Raw genomic sequence first — 18958 nt, 5'->3', positions numbered from 1 at the left:
CTCTTGCAATTACTTTCCGGTTAGGGTCAAATTTATGCTAGATTGACTGGACTATTTATAAATCGCAACAAAACGTGCATTAAAAACGTATAACAGTTTTTCAACAACAACAAAATACCAAAGGGCAAAATTTGTGTAACGGTTTACTAAAATTTTTAACTGTATGTATATTTATCTTATTATAGCTTATTTTACAAGAAAAAGAAACCGAGTTCTCAAATCATGAGATAAATATATTGAAAATATCTATTTGACCGAATTTTAGTACGGAGTTATTAATATGTCAAAAAGATTGATTGTTTTCAATGTTGATAATACTTTGCCTTTTTGACTGATATAAAGAAAACCATCTGGTATGTTATATTATAACTCAAATTTAGACCAATTTTCCAAATTATTTATTTATCAGAATGATTAATGGGTAGATTGACATACGATATGCATTTGACTGATACATAGAAATAATCCATTTGCATAAATACACATTCTATAAGCCTAAGCATTGTTTGCTTTCTATCCAATATTGTCAGGAAAATTGGATTTTATTGATGAACAATCGCTATAATGTAGAAAAATAATATAGTATTTTCTTAATTTACAATCCGATTTATCTTCTTTTTAAAAGAAATCGCTAAAAAAGATATACTTGATCGATTACTTAACATTATGGTTTCATTTTGTAAGTGTTCAGAGAAAAGTAAATTATTAATGGAAATATAAAATGAAATGCAAACTGGAGCTGTTTTCGCTAAAGATCACAAATCTACACTGCCGTGTTGGTTGATAAGCGTCCAGTGACAAATATCTTATGCATGGTCAGGACAATAACTTGGTGAAATACATCAATGGAAATCAAAATGACAATTATCAATACATTGCTTTAGGATTAATTCCTTGCCATTTCAGAGTTAAAGGAAAATGCGTTTTCCTTGTCAATAACTGACATAATGTCTACTAATTCACATTGCAATCGCATTCGATACGGTAGAATATTTCACAATTGCCTTTGGTATAAAAAAGAAGATGTGGTATGATTGCACATGAGACAACTCTCCACAAGAGACAAAAATTACACAGAAGCTAGGATATTAGGAGTGGGTTATCCGCCCCTTTTAAAATTTGATTTAATTTTTATTCTGTCACTTTGGTGTCAATTCAGGATTGAATGCATAAAAATACTGACACATGCTCCTTTGCCCAGGCAAGAAAATCCCACTCGGATAAACAACTGGTTTATTTTTGAAAAGGTCATGTATCAACTTCCAGTGACATTTATTGTAAAATGTATATTTCATGCAATAAAAAATGCAGACAATGCAATAAAAGTTACAGCACATAAATCAATCTACAGAAATAATCAGGGCGGTGCTGTCAAACGGTACCAATGGATATTTGTCAATGAATAATATGAACAATAAAAACTATATATATATAGTTTAATTTTATCATGGGAATACTGAGCGCATGCTCTGACTTATCACCGGAAAATGAATATTTAATGATATTTCCAAATGTGGCGCTCATAAAATTGATTCGCACGTCATATACTATATTCAAATAGATTTGTTTTTTTATATTGCTTTCAAAATATTGTTTTCTAGTTTGCTACACATGTAGTCTACCACGTAACAGTTTTTATCAACATTTGCCCAACACCACCCTTTGTTCAATTTCTTGCAATATTTCATTCTGTTTGACCCATTTTAATCCTCGCAAAAGTAGTTAGTAAATCAACCTTAGATTGGTTCATTAGTTCAAATATTCAAACCATACCTAGGCAGATCTAGGTTATAGAGAAAGTGGTGCGGCATGAAGGTTAACATTTTTTCCCACTGTTTAATGCACAAGAAACAATCCCATTTTCCCATAGAATGCACATGACTGTCAAACGAAATTAACAAAGTGTTCATAAATCATCATCATATTGGTGAACTATGTACTGATATGCATAAATTGTATAAAGTAAGTAACATCCTTAATTTGTTCGCGAATCCCAACACCTGGATCCGCCACTACATTTCAAGCTTACGATTATAGTCAACAGGAAGGCATGTCATATCCTACTCATACATGTACATATAGTTCTGGCACACAAAATCCTTGAGTCTTGGGTTGCTCCTTCTATTAAATCTCACGTGAAGAAGCAAAAAAATGCAGATTTTTTTGTAAAACAAAATATTGCACTTAAACAATATCAGTATTTTATACTGTGTCTTTCTATGTTGGAAGTTACACTATTGTTTCGGGTATGACTTCAGGTTGTTACCTATTAAAACGCTTAAACCTGCTGCATTTGTTTGCACCTGTCCTAAGTCAGGAACCTGATGTTCAGCAGTTGTCGTTTGTTGATGTGATTCATAAGTGTTTCTCGTTTCTCGTTTTATATATAGAATAATAGATCATTGGTTTTCCCATTTGAATGGTTTTACACAAGTCAATGGCTCCATGTTGAAGACCGTAATTTAACTAATAAATGTTTTTTTCTTTCTTTTACAAATTGTGGTGAAGAGTTGTCTCATTGGCAATCATACCACATCTTCTTATATATAAGAATGTGTATAATGCCATGACGTTGTACAAGGTAAAACTTCTTAGACCCAATTTATAGTTGAAGTACATTATACAACAGAATTATCTGAACAGAAAAGTGTGTAAAGAACTTTTAAAAACAATTATGATTTTAATGTAGAATCTTTCCTTCATAAATATTATCTTTATGTAATTCATGTGAACTGAAACTATCAACTCCTCTTCAAAATGAATTTTCAGTTGTATTTATGGCTTGAACATTTATCGGTTATAAAGGAAAATGCTAATTTCCTGTTTTTTCGTCCTTGAAAATAATCTCCTTTTTGATATGCAGCGAAAACAGTGGTTATGATAAATTGTTTAATTATTCCTTTTCATTTAACACTGTGCAATTACAAAGTTCTGATTCTTTCACCAACATATTCTTTACACAATCATCCTATTATATATTAACCCCAGCTGATATTTTTAATTATGAATAAGACTAGTAGTAAAAAATATACTATTCGTCAGTATGCATTTCATAGATTTTTTTTATCTTTTCCAAATTGAAAACGTCACGCAACCAGGCTGTTACTGTTCGGAACCTGTCTCCTGTGTTTATCATTTTTCCGGATGATCAATAAATCGGCGTGAGGGAAAAAGTGGCACTAATTGTTTAACAAAAGACCCACCGAGTTTTTAATTTGAAATGAAAACTATTTCCGATGCTTTGTCCTACATTTTAGAAGGCCATGAAACCGATAGGCTACACTAAACCTCAAATGTTAAAAATAATAAGAACTTCATTTCCAGACAAACCAATTATGTCGTTTATATGAAAGAAGGTTCAATGACTCAGATAGGGAAAGAAGAAGTCTGAATATATATGCGATTATTTTTTTTTCTAGATTGTCTTACAATGTAATACAATGTATATCTATCTGACAGGTAGCATTTATGAAAGATTATTTGTTTTTTTGCATATATTCAATGCACGTCATAAAATGTCTATTGCATCATATACTGAATGTAAATGTTAAGATTTGAAACTTAATATGTGAAATTTTTTGAAGGTTTATCCAATCTAGCCGAGATATTAAAATTGCACTTATAAAAACAAAACATTTTGATGATGATGATGATGATGGTAACGACGAAGATGATGAGGTTGATGATGGTGACGACGGTGACAAAGATGATGGTGACATCGGTGGCAAAGATGATGGTGACGTCGGTGACAAAGATGATGGTGACATCGGTGACAAAGATGATGGTGGCGTCGTTGACAAAGATGATGGTGACGTCGGTGACAAAGATGATGGTGACGTCGGTGACAAAGATGATGGTGACAACGGTGACAAAGATGATGGTGACGTCGGTGACAAAGATGATGGTGACAACGGTGACAAAGATGATGGTGACATCGGTGACAAAGATGATGGTGACGTCGGTGACAAAGATGATGGTGACGTCGGTGACAAAGATGATGATGATGGTTACATTGATGTCGAAGATGAAGAAGATTACGACGACATCTATTATAAGATTATCTCATATCACTTTTGTATAAATTTAAAGAAGTTTTCACTTTTCACAAAAGAAACATATTTTAAAATGCAAATATAGTTACTATACCATAGATCTACATAGACTATTGTATCTCAAGCCGCCGGAGAAATTTAAAACAAAATAATTGAGATAAAATTAAAAAAAATAAAAGAAGTGTATCAAGAATTATCTTGTATGCAATATTTCCATTCCATCAAATTAATGTGTTTTTCTTTAAAATTTTAAATGAAAGCTGAAAGAGTAAAATACCAATAATCAACTCTAAAGTATAAAATTGTTAATTAACTAACAACTGATTTCCAATTAACGCAAATTAATAATTAATGATTTAAAACATTATAACCAAAGTATGGAATGATTTGCCATTCACAAAAAAAAACATTTGAGTTGGATTATGAGGAGAAGGGTCCTTTCAATAGAAAACATATTAATTATGGATTATATGAAGGATAAGCATTAGGAAAAATTATGAGAAAATATGTAAGTACTGGCAGTACATATAAAAATTGAAACCGTATTTTTGGAAAATTTAATTGGCATAATTCCATCTCGAGTAATGCTTTCTCTCAGAGCAGGTTTGAGACCCATTGAGGGTGGTAAAGGGGATGGGGAATATTCTGAACACGGAAATATTATTGATAGACACGTGACACGAAGATCCTACATAAATCTTCGTTTTGAAAAGACATATTATTCATAATTTGATAGCAAATAATTATATTATTTTATTGGGATTTTCAAACAATCTCAAGACTGACTATGAATTGAGCCTCGGTTAACTTCTTATCCAATGTGGAACAAGCACGAGCAATTAAGAGTACCGACACGAAACACGGAAAATAAATAAAGCTAAACATGAAGCACACACATTGAGCCAAACACGAGAAAACGAAAAAAAAACTCGTCAAAACACAAAAAGACAATTGAAATAAAAAGGCCGAAAACATTTCAAGTAAATAACCTTTTACCAACTCTGTGAAAACGAAAGCTACATCATGTTAATATAAGTACGACATAGCTTGTTATTCATCATTGTTATTCATCAGATGTAAGATTTCTTTTAACACAAACTATTGAATGGTAAAAATAACATATATCTCACAGTAATAAAAATGGAAATAGAAGCAAGGTTACGTAAATTATCTCATTTTTTTCATAAACAATAATAAAACTGTCGAAGAATGGTGTAGCGAGAAAGTGAAATATGATAAAAGTGCTAGCATGCGGCCACCACGTCGCAAACCTGAACCTTGAAACTGATAGTAATAAAAATACTTTGTGCAAAAAGTTCACATCTTGCTTATGCAACGGATCACATTTGATAACTTACCATCTGTTCAGTTGTCTTATTTTGAACCGTAACTGCATTCTTTTTATTGAAAAAGAATTACTCAAAAAAAAAATAATCGAAAAAGTACAATAATACTTGAAAGTCTCATAAGGGTATCGGAAATAAGCTTAAAGATATTATATACCCTTTTCCGACATTGAGAGTTATAGCTAAGACTAAATGAAATATTTAGCTTATTTGGTACATTTCGTTATTGTTCATTTTTACTTTTGGTAACATCACATTGTAGTGTCATCGAACTCATCATTCATAGTTCCTTCTATGCATGTGTTCGCCCAACTTTGATCAACGAATACTGAAATATATGTTTTTTTTGTGTTTTTTTTTATCAATTTTACGCCAATGATTCATAGTCTATACATTATAAACGTTCTATGTGGTTTAGTGTATGTAATAATGCACACATAGGTTCAATAATTTCCTTAATATTGCCATCAACACAAACTCGTTGCATGCGACTCAAAGACAAACATTGAAAAATGAACAGCAGCTAAAACCCTTCATATTATAGAGACTACTACTAAATGATGGACTCGATACAAAAACAACAAAACACGGAAAAGCGCCGTTCTTTGTTTAATATTTTGTTGGGTGCACGAAGAGATTCATGTCATGAACAAATGCTACACATCTAAATATTTTTTTGGGTAAATGGATTATAGATGAGACTATAGGAGTTAACGATGAAGCTTAAACTTATGAACACATTTGGAGAGGACTATAGCTTAATTGTAGACTTATTAATTGAATTGCAAAATCTCGAAGCTCACTGACAGGTTTTACTTTTCTATATCAGATTTTGTTGTTGTTTGTCTTTTTGTCGTTAATCGTATTTTGCAATGCCGGTATCAATTCTTCCTTGGATTTGAGATAAAACATGTCTATGGTTCCAGCTCTGTGTTAAAGGCAAACACTAAATCAATGGACTAGAAAAATTAAGAAGTATTAAGTCATAACGACAAATTCAAATTTTAAAAGACAAGTTCTTATGATCTATAGGATACATTTCACTGGAAGATCTATACCACGGCCATATTTTGAATCAGAATGTATAAATTAATCTTAAATTGAGACTGGAAATAAAAAAATGTGTATTAGAAACAACTACCCGACCGAAGAGCAGAAGACACTACGGTATTTCTTTGTTTTCCTCTTATTGTTGATGTGTTTCCTTCGGTTTTGATTTGTAACCCGGATTTGTTTTATCTCAATCGATTTATTACTTTTGAACACTGGTACACTACTGTGACCTTTATTAAGATGTAGTTGAAACAGAAGCCAATTGAATTTTTGGACGGAACTCCCGATAAAAGAGTAATAAACTTTGAATGGACATAGAGGAGAATAGCACCATGGTTAAAGAGAATTGCAATAATGTGTATTTGTCAACACAAAGACCACTTCCAATTCTCATGACAATTTTTGAAGGGATAGAGTAAAATGGCGGATTGAGGGAGGTATCCCCGGTCCCAACATAGAATAAAAAGACAAATCTATCTTACGCATAATTATATAATTATGGCGAAGATATTTAAGACATTAGATTAGAAAAAAAGGGAGCGAAGAGAAAAATGCACCAGGGACAGAAAACAACTGTTCTTAAGTGTTCAATTACAGAAAAGTATAATGTTGTCAGAATGATTGATTTAAGATTTTTCATTTCAGACAAAGGGCGGCTCAAAATTGAAATGCACATAACCTTGTCATATTGATAGACTCAAACACACTTGAAGTATCGTATGAACATTTATTTTTAGCAGTTTGAGGGTAAGTTTATTGTTGTTTGCGTTTTGTGTATCAATCTTATCTGATATCTCCTAAGGAAACAAATTAAAGTCGCGATCCATTATCGGTTTTTAAAGAATAAGTGGTAATATTAAATTTTAATCTTTACATTGTTTGAAGGATGAGTAAAGTAAAAATGAATATCAGCCAAAGAGGTTGTATGACTCTCCACCTTATCCATAAACATCAAAAGAAAATAATCAAACGACCGACATATCAGCTGTTAGGTCTAATTTATCAGATTTCTAAATATTGCATAATTAAATATATTAATCTTGACATTTCAACAGATAATGATGATGCATTTCTTCTTGTAGGGTATCATAAACTGCTGATCATGAATCAACTCCAGTGAACGTCAGCTTAAAACCCTTCCGTTCCATATGTACTTTGTCGCGAATTCAATTATTGGCATTAAGCTGAAATAGCAAAATATATTCATCAAACTTACTCAGATATATTTGTGCATCCTTAATATAATACTTAAAATAGACAATAAAACATATAAACATATATAACTACATGTTGTTAATAACATAATTAATAATCATTTGAGTCTGATAAACAGTTTGTTTCAAATAATGCAAGACATACATGTACACAGAACAATCGTTCTAATACTGATGCCGCTGGAAGACGTTTTTATGCACTTATATATGTTTCATTACCTACTCAAATTACTTGCATGACAAAAGTTCTTACCTCCTTTAAACAAAACTATTTATAGATAAGTGTTCATTTGACAAATGTGCATTTATTGATGGCACAGCAGTGACCTTTTTAAAATGTCAAGTCAAATAAAGAGTCAATTTCGCCATTAATTTCAAACTTATCTACATTCAATGAAAGGTCAACTCTCTTTTATTACATATTAAAATCCAGTTTCAATGCTTCTTTTCATTTATATTTGACTTAGATAGTTTAAATGATCTGAAGTACACAACAGATATATTAAATTCAGAAATATACCATGAGATAAGAAATAGACCAATATATCATTAAACACTCGCCATGATTTTTTTCGTATGATTTGTAGACCTATGTTGCGCAGTGCAGTGAGTACAATTGTACCAATCAAAAATTTAAGTTATCTATTGCTTAATATCTTATCGTGGTGATTTATGTAAACACTATTATAAGTAAATATGTAAATCAAAAATTCATTCAAAATTTTGATTCATTTCTTAACCGTCTTTTATTGTAGATTCATTCATTCTTATCAAAAGAAAATAATCGAAGTCATTTTGACATATGTTTCCTACAATCTATTGTTTACAGACAATTGTTTGATTATATACTTAGATATTTACTTCAGCTCCATCGTGTAGGATACTATTTATATATTGAATCGTCTGAAATTGCCAGGTTTGATAGGAGCTGTTTATTTATGGATTTTCGGCTATATATTTGTGCGGTGAATTTTTTTTTGAAATACACCATATGTCGTTTAGTTGAAGGTAAAACAAATAAAGAAACAAGAATCCTTGCAAAACAGATTGAATAATAATTTAAAGATTGTTGATATGATTTTAAATGTATATGCACTAAATTCATATTGCACCAACTCCCTCCTTATAAAAACACTATTTCAAAAACTTTTGGTTCCTGAATACAACTTGAACAGACCTTTACTCAGCGATCAACTTCCAGTTAAATTTAAACAGTGATGTGAATAAAGGCAACAGTAGTATACCGCTGTTCGAAATTCATAAATCGATAGAGAAAAAAAAAAATCCGAGTTACAAACCAAAACCGAGGGAAACGCATCAAATATAAGAGAACTACGACACAAGAGAAACACAACACTAAAATATAACACAAACAGAAACGAAATATTCATTTCGGTTTGTGCCGATAAATTAAAAAAAGCAAATATGATTGAAATTCGTTAAACAACGTTTCTATGTTTTGAAAACGTTTTACTTGTATACATAGCAGTCGTTTAAATGTCTAAGAGAAGTTATGGTATACTATTACAAAATCTTGTAGACTCCCGAGGTTACGTTTGTTAGAGCCTACCAATAGTCTGAATGTATTTTCCCGGAGGCCTTAAAATCCAAATATTGACTTTGAGTAGAACCAAATTGGTGTATTGAACGATTTAAAAGTAAATTTAAAAAGGGTTGCTATAATTTTACTGAATTTTGCGACACTTTTCAAGAAAAAAAAAAACCCGAAACCGTTATAGCATTAACTCATCATAACTATTTTAAAATAAATGGAAGGAAATCGTGATGCATAACACAAATAGTGTTGAAAATATCTGACAGGAAAGTACTTTGAAAGCCATTATTATAATAAATACCCAATTATATTTAGCTTCAACAAAGAACGATGTCTTCAGAACAAAAGTACAACACTTAAAGTGTTACGTAAACACTTCCTGCTTGCTTTCATACTGTTTGATTCCTGTTTAACGCTATTGAAAAACCACCAGCCTTGAGTTATTATAAATATCAATCGATTCCTTTAAGATATAAAAGTACTAAATATTATTCAAGATAATGTCGACCTGCACGAACAAAAATACAGATCTAAAAGTTTCCCAAGAAAGAGCGGAAGTCGAGGAAGAGTCTTACATGATTGTGCAATCCCTTTCAAAATGCCGTCGATCCCTTTTCTAATGCAAGATTAAATTCTCTTTAACTGCTTTTGGGATAAGGACCAATCTTAAAACTTGAACTTCCAATCCATCCAACTTATTCGTTATTGATTTGTTAAGACCAAAGAAGCTTGATTTAATAACTCCGTTCCAAATTCAAGATGGCGACCAATTCGTTTTGGAAATAAGTATGTACATGTATCCTAAAACCATAAAGGAGTCGTGATCTTGAATGTCACGAGATTCTTGTTGATAGAATCTATTGCAAACTGGTTGACTGTTTGAAATTGCAGCAAACCATTTAATCTTAATTCAGCAAGATTTTCGGATCATAAACTTCGAACAGTAGTTTGTTGATATTTTCATCTATAAAGTTATAACAATCAGAGATGGACTAAGAGACCAACACGAAGGATGACAACATTGCATTTCTACAAGCTGATCTTGAATCCACTGGCACACCTTTGTCATTTTAACACACAACCAATTATGAAAAACGACTTATCAGTCAAAAGACACCGAGTATATCCGGTGAGCTTTAACCATTCCGTCGAACCTTATGACACAGTGTTCCGATGTTGTCGTGCCACTAGTTTCAGATATCGTTACTGCATCATTTGATGAGAAAATCATGGGGTCAGACTTCACGCAGTATCTCGAGAGACCTCTTTTGAAATTAACAAAACTAAAGACCAGTGTCCAATTAACCTTTTATTTCAAAAGTTCTAAAACAGTACTTGCTAAGAGACTAGAAATTTATAAATGCAGCTTTAAATAAACAGTCATCAGCGGTATTGGTGTTCTTGGACATTCCGCTGCATACGCTGTCATAGATCAAAGAAATCTTCTGGAACGTCTGTCATGTGTGTATGACATAACTGGTTGCGCTCATGAATGGATTACGTTGTATTGGACGGATATACATCAGCGTGTAGTTTGAACAAGTTCATCAAGGGAAGTATTGTAAGACATATTACTGATGTGCGCACGATACACAAGTATACATGGTTATCATGCTGCTAGACAACTGGAAGAATTACTTTTAAAAACTCAATCTGTGTCTTTCCGATATAAGTTCATATATGTGTCAAAAATATTAAGGTTGGTTGAAAGCATTTGCTATGTCCTCCTATTCCGCCTACTTAATACGATATGGCTGTAAACAAAAAAGTTTTACAACATAAACGGTAAAAATGTTATTGCCCGAGATATGCTTTTCGACAGCAAATGCCTTTTTAGTGATGCTCGAGGCCAAAATATTAAGTTTAACCAAAACCGAGGTTTGCATGAGTGGGATTTATTCTTAATTAAAATCAACTTTAAATTATCAAATAACGAATAGTAGTAGTAATAACATTAATATACCAATTTTACTGAACTAGATACACATTTCGAAAATAAATGTCATTTATGTGATTTTAATCTTATGCTAATCACATAATATTTCACTTCAAATCGTAACATATATCAAAATAGTTTGTTTTAACCAGAAAACCTTTTATTTTTAAAAATATCTTATTTATCTATGCAGATATTCTAAATGAAATAACTGAGCTCCCACGAAAGACAATGAAGATTTATTTAACTGTTCAAAATCAGGCTCCTACCCACGCTTAACCAATAAATTTATAAACTGGCACATATTTCATTGCATTATTTTAATTAAATATGTATCAAATATAATGAATGAAATACGATTGAAACTGGTAAATGATTTAGTCAAATAACTGAATGGATTCTGCTAAAAAAAATCTAGAAATATTCAATTTATTTGTTCGGTTTGAAATTATCATTTGTTTGATTTAAGAACAAAAAGTTTATTTGCTGTCGGCGGATGCTGCAAACTCTGATAGAAATAACAGAATCATTTTTGTGATTTTTATATTTTTCGGGGGATTGTATTGTTGCATTATGTGACCTATTACACTCGAAATTATTATTTTTATTAATTCTTCTGTATGCTCTCAATATTTTTAGATTAAACATTTCTTTAAATACAATTATTGCATCAAGTTGGTACCAAATCTACAAATTAGAAAACACTTCAGTCTTTGCAGAATCAAAACTACATTATTTGCAAAAAATATCACAAATGTATGAATGTAAAACATTATAGCATTTCATAATTTCAAGTTGATTAGAGGCTAAGCATGTTACACCAGACTACTTTTCACATCTTAACTCGCGCACCAATACTTCACAATACCCATTTCTAATAAAAACATGGTCATTCTAATAAAAATTTAAAATTTGTGACCGCTTTCAATGAAATATTTCAGAATGTTGTTCAGGTTATACATTGTATTTACTTTTATAAATTTATTCATTTCACATAGTGATTTTCTAAAAATATACAAATTCTTATCAGGTGCTATTGTACTGAAAAATATTAACGCTAATTGGTATTTATAAAGCCAACAGCCAACATTTTCTTTTTTATAGCGTATATCAAGGGTAACGATTGAAATCCATATGAAAGGACAACAAGGCGAGGTTATCAACTTTTAAATTCACATATATCATCCAAAAATATTCAAAATCTAGGAAAACATCACCCTCATAGAAATCTCTGTTTACTTATCTGAATTTGGGTACACTTTAGGTCTATTGTGGTTTTATCTGCATTTCAACTCTTGGTTTTATGTTTGGATTTACAAATAATTTGGCCTTATTCATCACCGTTAAAACACAAATTATCGAAATGTGCATTTGGAGAGGTAAAATTGGTACCGTTAATGTTATGATCCAATCAAAAGTATACAAAATGGTGTCTAACTCACCTATCAATGTATGATATTTTGTTTCAGTACCTCTGGCGTATAGATTGAATCGTAATTCAAACATAAAAATTTATCATAAACGCAGAGAAATTCAGGTCCAATCGGCATTGTCATTTGAGTTACAGCTCAGACAATCCCCAATTGCAGCAACATTATCGTCATAAATTGAAACCCGATTCAAGTAGCAAAGGAAAACGATGACATTGAGAGGTATATTGTCATTAATTTGTTTTTCATTTTATGTCGATTTTCTCCTCATTTCTTTGATATTATCAAAGGGTCTTAATTTATGGCTTACAATATTGTTCTTGAGTTTTTTGCTCTTTGGTGATGACTAAGTTGTGGAGTATATCTAGAAGTTTAAGTTCAAACATTCCTTATTTTAATACTTTTATTAGAGAGAGTCGCGATATATTTTCTATTCTTTTATCATAAGTATAAAGTAACTGAAATTGCAAAGTGTGTCAATATCTAAGATAATTTCTTATACAATGGCAATATTATGCATATTCTACACTAATTGAAAAAAAAAATGGCGAATTGGTATGTTAAAATAATTGCCAAAGTAACTGAAACACCGGCTAATCATAAAGTGCCTAAATTTATTTTTAAGAGAAGGAATTAGACATTAATTAATTGAACTTTAAGATGTATGACTACATGAGAGACGAGAGCAAACACTCAAAATGTCATCAGTACAATAAAAATGCAATTATAATTAACTTCTGTCGGGAACACTGCACTGCAAACTGTGAATTTCAAACTGGTAAAAAGTTGTCTATTTCTTCTGACCGTCAGTCATAAATATGTGCAATTTTTACAATGCAGCAAAATACTTTTGATAGTTTTTTTTTCAGAATTTATTAAACAAGTGTGCAACATGTTTAAATTATTTGCTGTACATTGTTTGTCAATGTCAGGTTTAAATAAAAAGAAAAAAAAAACCCAATTCCTTCGATTAACAGGCAATGTTATTCTCACATCTTCTACTTTCGATAGCATGTTCGCGTTATTCTGCGTTACCTTGTACATTTGATATTTTTTCATTATGTGTTTTGTCTATTTCTTCAAGCAATCAACCAAAAACATGATAGTTCTTTTATAGCTAGCTGTAGAATAAATTTTAATCCATCGTTTTCTTTAAAAGGAAATCACTGTAACAAGTCTGGAATATTACTGTTTTTTTATTTGTTTGATGTGTTTGAGCTTTTGATTTTTGAGCAGGAAATGTTCCGTTTGAAAATTTTCGGAGTTCGGTATCTTTGTGGATTTTATGTTACCGTATATCTTCCACGATGAATGTAGCAGTTGACCATTATAAGGGGCGCATAGTAAGTCTACTTTGTAATATTTTTGGAGCTCTTATATACGTCAGGAGATTCCTAATTTGAATTAAACTGAATATTATATACACACTAGCAATGATAATTGAAAGGTCAAACGACACACTAGCGAGGATACCGGAAAGGTAAAATGAAATATTGCGAGAATACTGGGCAGGTTATCTTGTTGTAATGTGATGATTTATTATACCGTTTGCCTCGTGTTCAGTTAAATTAAAAAAAAACTGTGCGATTATACATATTATATGATACTAAATTGAGGATCAATTCAAGAAACGTATTAGTAATTAGCATCTAAACCTGAAATTGTTATCATTGTCTAGACTAATTGATTGATCGATGTTTGTTATACGTCCAGTGACAAATGTTAACTGTATGTTTATGAAGAGAACAAACTATCAATAAATGATTTAGATATGTCCTGAAACAAAGGAAGTCTGGGATGCAATTATAAAAACAGTTGTGAATATCTGTCCCTATATTGGGTAGGAACATTTATTTTGCCTTGCAACAGGCCATCCAAAAGAGTTGTTGTTGCGATGGTTTCAAAGGTGCAGAGAGCGCAATTTCTAAATATATATTGGCATAGGCATGTCCGTTCCGGTAAACTTTGTTAAATTATATTTCTTTTACACATCGTTGAAGACGAACTAAATTGAATACCTCGATATCTATGTACATCATGAGATTATCCTTTTCTATCTTAAATACCCATAGTAATCACATATAACATAAAAAATAAAGCCACGCGAAAGATTGTACTATATATTCTTCCACTCATTGTTAATATAACACTTTAATTTTCTCATGGCATTGCTCGAAAGTACTCTGTGGTAGTGATTGACATTTGGTATTTTAAAAGTACTTATTTAATATTCATAAATTTAAGGCAACACATTTTAGCAGATAGCTACATTTTTTTATGCCTCAGCATATAAACTCACAAGTATTGCACAGATAAATCAAAAGGTTGATTGTTTCTTCACTTTCACAAAAAAAAAGATATTTATTCAATTATATGGAATCTAATAAGATCATGTCGCGCCTTGATTTCCAAGTTTTTCTTCATATTGTCAAGTTCTTTAAAGGCATTTAAATTAAGTGTCTGTAAACTATTTCTTTGATATTTTTAACCAGAAGAACATACAGCTATCACAAGTAAAACATGTACTTTGCTGCATTAATAAAAAAATGTTTTAGTGGATGAAAACAAAATTCACCGTAAACATTGCTCATAAACGGCAATAGATATGTAGCAAACACTTATCTTATCATTTTATATCGAAAATAGCAATATGATGTGTATAATACTCAAGTTGAAAATCGTGAATTAGTTTGTTAAAGTAATTGCGAAAATCAAGGCATGCAAATTTCTAAAAATATAGATAGAATGAAATAGACATTCATTGAACTTTGAGATGTATGACTAGATGAGAGATGAACACAACCACTTAAAATGTCATTAATACAATCAAAATATAATTAAAATTCACTTATGTACCTATGTAAAATAAAAAATTGTATGAAGTTGTCTATTTCTTCTGATTGTAGGTTATAAAAATGGAAAACTTCTATAATGCAATAAAAACTTGTATTTTTTATTTCCAGAATTCATAAATTGAGATTGACACAGGTCTAAATTCTATTGCAGCTCGTTATTTGTCATTCTAATGCAACAACGTTTGTAACGTTCATTTTGTTTGGATAGCGTCACTTTCTTACATGGCATCAATTGACAATTGATGCTATGGGACGTACGCGCAAGCGCAGACGGCACATGACCGATTTTAAAAACATGTTTTAACGTTGTTTTCTGTCAGTTTCATTAGAATGGAGATAACAATATTGTATTTTAAGCTCCGACGGCATCAATTTGGGATTTGACGGTCGCAAATAACCGTTTACTGTCTCCGCTAACGCGTCGCCAGTAAACTTAATTTGCGACCATCAAATCCCCAATTGATGCCGTCGGAGCTTAAAATACAACACAGTTATCTCCTAAATGTCAAAATCTAATAAAGAAAAACCAAGAGTATTATCATCCATCGACATTTAACATTATTTTTACATCGGGTGGCCATGGGGAACTAAATTTACGTTGAAATGCCTTTTCATACTATTCTGCGTTTCATTGAATTCATGTTTTTGTTTTGAAATATAAAAAAAGAAGATGTGGTATGATTGCCAATGAGACAAATCTCAACAAGCGACCAACACAACACAGAAATTAACAACTAAAGGCCACTTATTTCAGATATCGTCAATACATCATTTATGTATTTCATTTCGTTTGAAATAGAATTTTTCCCGTTTGCTATTTGTAGTAATTATTTATAGATGGGAACTAGCATAACTAGTTCGGACACTGGTTTTGTTACATTATGTAGTATTTATAAATTTGATGTTAGGTGCATAAGGCACGAGGACAGTTTTAACGGTTTGTACTTGTGGGGTTAAATGGTACTATATAAAGTTTGGCATTTAAATGTATTAGTATCGAAGATGCTCGCAGTTACGCCGAATTAATGTTGGTCACATGGGTATATATGCAGTTGCTGATGTGTTTATTGTACGAACAGGCGTTGGAGGTATTAACCGAGGAAAAAGAAACGATTCGAAAGAGGAACAATGGTATATGTCATGTATTTATATATTGTTTCAATCGAAGAAATATGTACAATAAAGTAAAATAAAATATTGTGTCGAAAGAGAAAATAAGGTGTTGCTGCGAGCAACCAATACTATATCTGTGTTTGTCTTGTTTATAGTCTATTGAATTTAGAGATACAATACTTTAAATTCGGACGAGATTTTAATTTGAATTGTGTCTTCTTTAATGCAACATTTTGTATTCCGTTTTAGGTGTTTGCTTGTTTTGCTTGTTAATTTTTAATTTTTTTGTTTTTAAACAAGTTTCCGCATGGACCTTATTTTTATATTTGTCACTTTTGTTGTGTGTTTATTTCAGTATTTGCACCTGACACAGTGTATTTTTTTTTGTCTTTGTTTCTGTCATTGCTTTGTTTTGATTACTCTATTGCATGTATAGCGTCTAAGTGTAATTTTTATTTATGATATAGGTCGCTTTATTAATTTTCAATATCATTATTCATTATTATTTACTTAAGAAATATACACACACTAACAATAAAAGAATGCTAGACTCTATCAATACGATGATAAAGAACAAATAAGTCAGTCTTCGAAATAACACGCAAAAATACCAACAAAAATAAATCCAGGACATATTAAAAAAAAATGAGCTTTTCATGAGGAAAATATATCATCAAGTTTAAATTCTACAAGGTAATTTCAAATAAACAACACTTTTTCATAACACAATATCCGAATTTTCATGTAAGCACTGAAGTACTAGCTACTCGACTAAAAATATCCTTGTGGACCTACATTCCATCAGCAGAGGCATAGTTATAGACCTTTTCAACAATTGTCTACTACTACAGTTGAGCACGACTACGACAGGTATTTGTGAGGGGTCGTCTCAAAAATATATTTGAAAATAATTCTATTGATAACTATTTGATTTATTGCTTGAAATTTATTTGATTGGCAATGATGGCAGAGTCCATTTGACATGGATGTTTTTAATTTATAATGAAGAAAAGGATTAATTTTACGGTAAAAAAAGAGAAAAATAAACAAAATGCATGATGACTACAATATAATAAAATGAGGGATAACCTAACCTAAACCAACCCCTGCTTAGCACTGTCAAAAGAGAATTTGCCTTCGAACTGTGAAATCAATATTTTTTTACCCCTCCCGAATTGGAATATGTATATTGGGTAAGGTTTTGATCGTTTGAAAAATACAAACTCGACCGTATTTACAAATGTGTAACACAAGGACAGACAGTCCAGTAATTTTGTTTCATAAATTCTTATAACATTTTAGAAAAAAACTTTTGCAGATTCGAATTTATCGTTAATGGCATGCGCTATTATCACAAGGTTGAAGAGAAAGCTGATTAGGATTGGAATGAATGAAGTAATTTATTTATCAATTCAACGTGAAATGTCCTGTAAATACAGAAAGAGAAATGCACAGTAATCACAGTCAGACGTTTTTGTCTTTGAGACGACCCCTCCAGTTTTCCTGTAAACTGTAGTTGTCATTAGTCGGCGTCGAGAGTTGTCGAAAAGGATTTATACCATTAACATTACCAATGTTACTGAAGTATTTGCGCACTTTGGTGACATTTATCTTATGCTATAACTAAATTTTAACATTTCAAATCGAAACATATTTTAAAATTGTTTGTTTTAACCAGGAAACCTTTCATTTAAAAAAAAATCTTATTTATTTATGCAGATATTCTAAATGAAATAACTGAGCTCCCACGAAAGACAATGAAGATTTATTTAACTGTTAACAATCACACTTCTACCCACGCTTAACCAATAAATTTATAAACTGGCACATATTTCATTGCATTATTTTAATAAGATATGTATCAAATATAATGAATGAACTACGATTGAAAATGGTAAATGATTTAGCCATATAACTGAATGGATTCTTTAAAAAAAATCACGAAATATTCAATTTATTTTTTCGGTTTAAAATTATCATTCGTTTGATTTAAGAACAAACAGTTTATTTGCTGTTTACTGATGCTGTAAACTCTGATAGAAATAACAGAATCATTTTTGTGATTTTATAAAATTTTTGGGGGGATTTTTTTGTTGCATTATGTGACCTATGACACTCGAAAATATTTGTTTTTTATTAATTCTTTTGTTTGCACTTGATATTTTCAGATGAAACGTTTTTTAAAAATACAATTATTGCCTCAAGTTGGTACCAAAATCTGCAAATTAGAAAACACTTCAGTCTTTGCAGTTTTTAAACTACATTATTTGCATTAAATATCATAAATGTATCTATGTAAAAAAATATAGCATTTCATGATTTCAAGTTGACGAGAGGCTTTGCACATAATACCAGACGACTTTTCATATTCTAACGCGCGCACAAATGCTTAGAAATACCTATT

The 18958-nt window shown here is 31.0% G+C and overlaps 1 protein-coding gene across 1 annotated transcript; it reads left to right on the top strand.

The window, feature by feature from the left end:
* Positions 1-410: 410 nt before the first annotated feature.
* Positions 411-4137, top strand: LOC134726346 (S-antigen protein-like). The gene is made up of 2 exons (XM_063590744.1): positions 411-421; positions 3585-4137. Exons 1-2 carry the CDS (start codon positions 411-413, stop codon positions 4135-4137), a joined length of 564 nt encoding a protein of 187 aa, XP_063446814.1.
* The last annotated feature ends 14821 nt before the right edge of the window (positions 4138-18958 follow it).

The sequence above is a fragment of the Mytilus trossulus genome, chromosome 7, assembly GCF_036588685.1.
Source record: "Mytilus trossulus isolate FHL-02 chromosome 7, PNRI_Mtr1.1.1.hap1, whole genome shotgun sequence".
Classification (NCBI taxonomy): domain Eukaryota; kingdom Metazoa; phylum Mollusca; class Bivalvia; order Mytilida; family Mytilidae; genus Mytilus; species Mytilus trossulus.
This window is presented reverse-complemented; position numbering and strand designations above follow the sequence as displayed.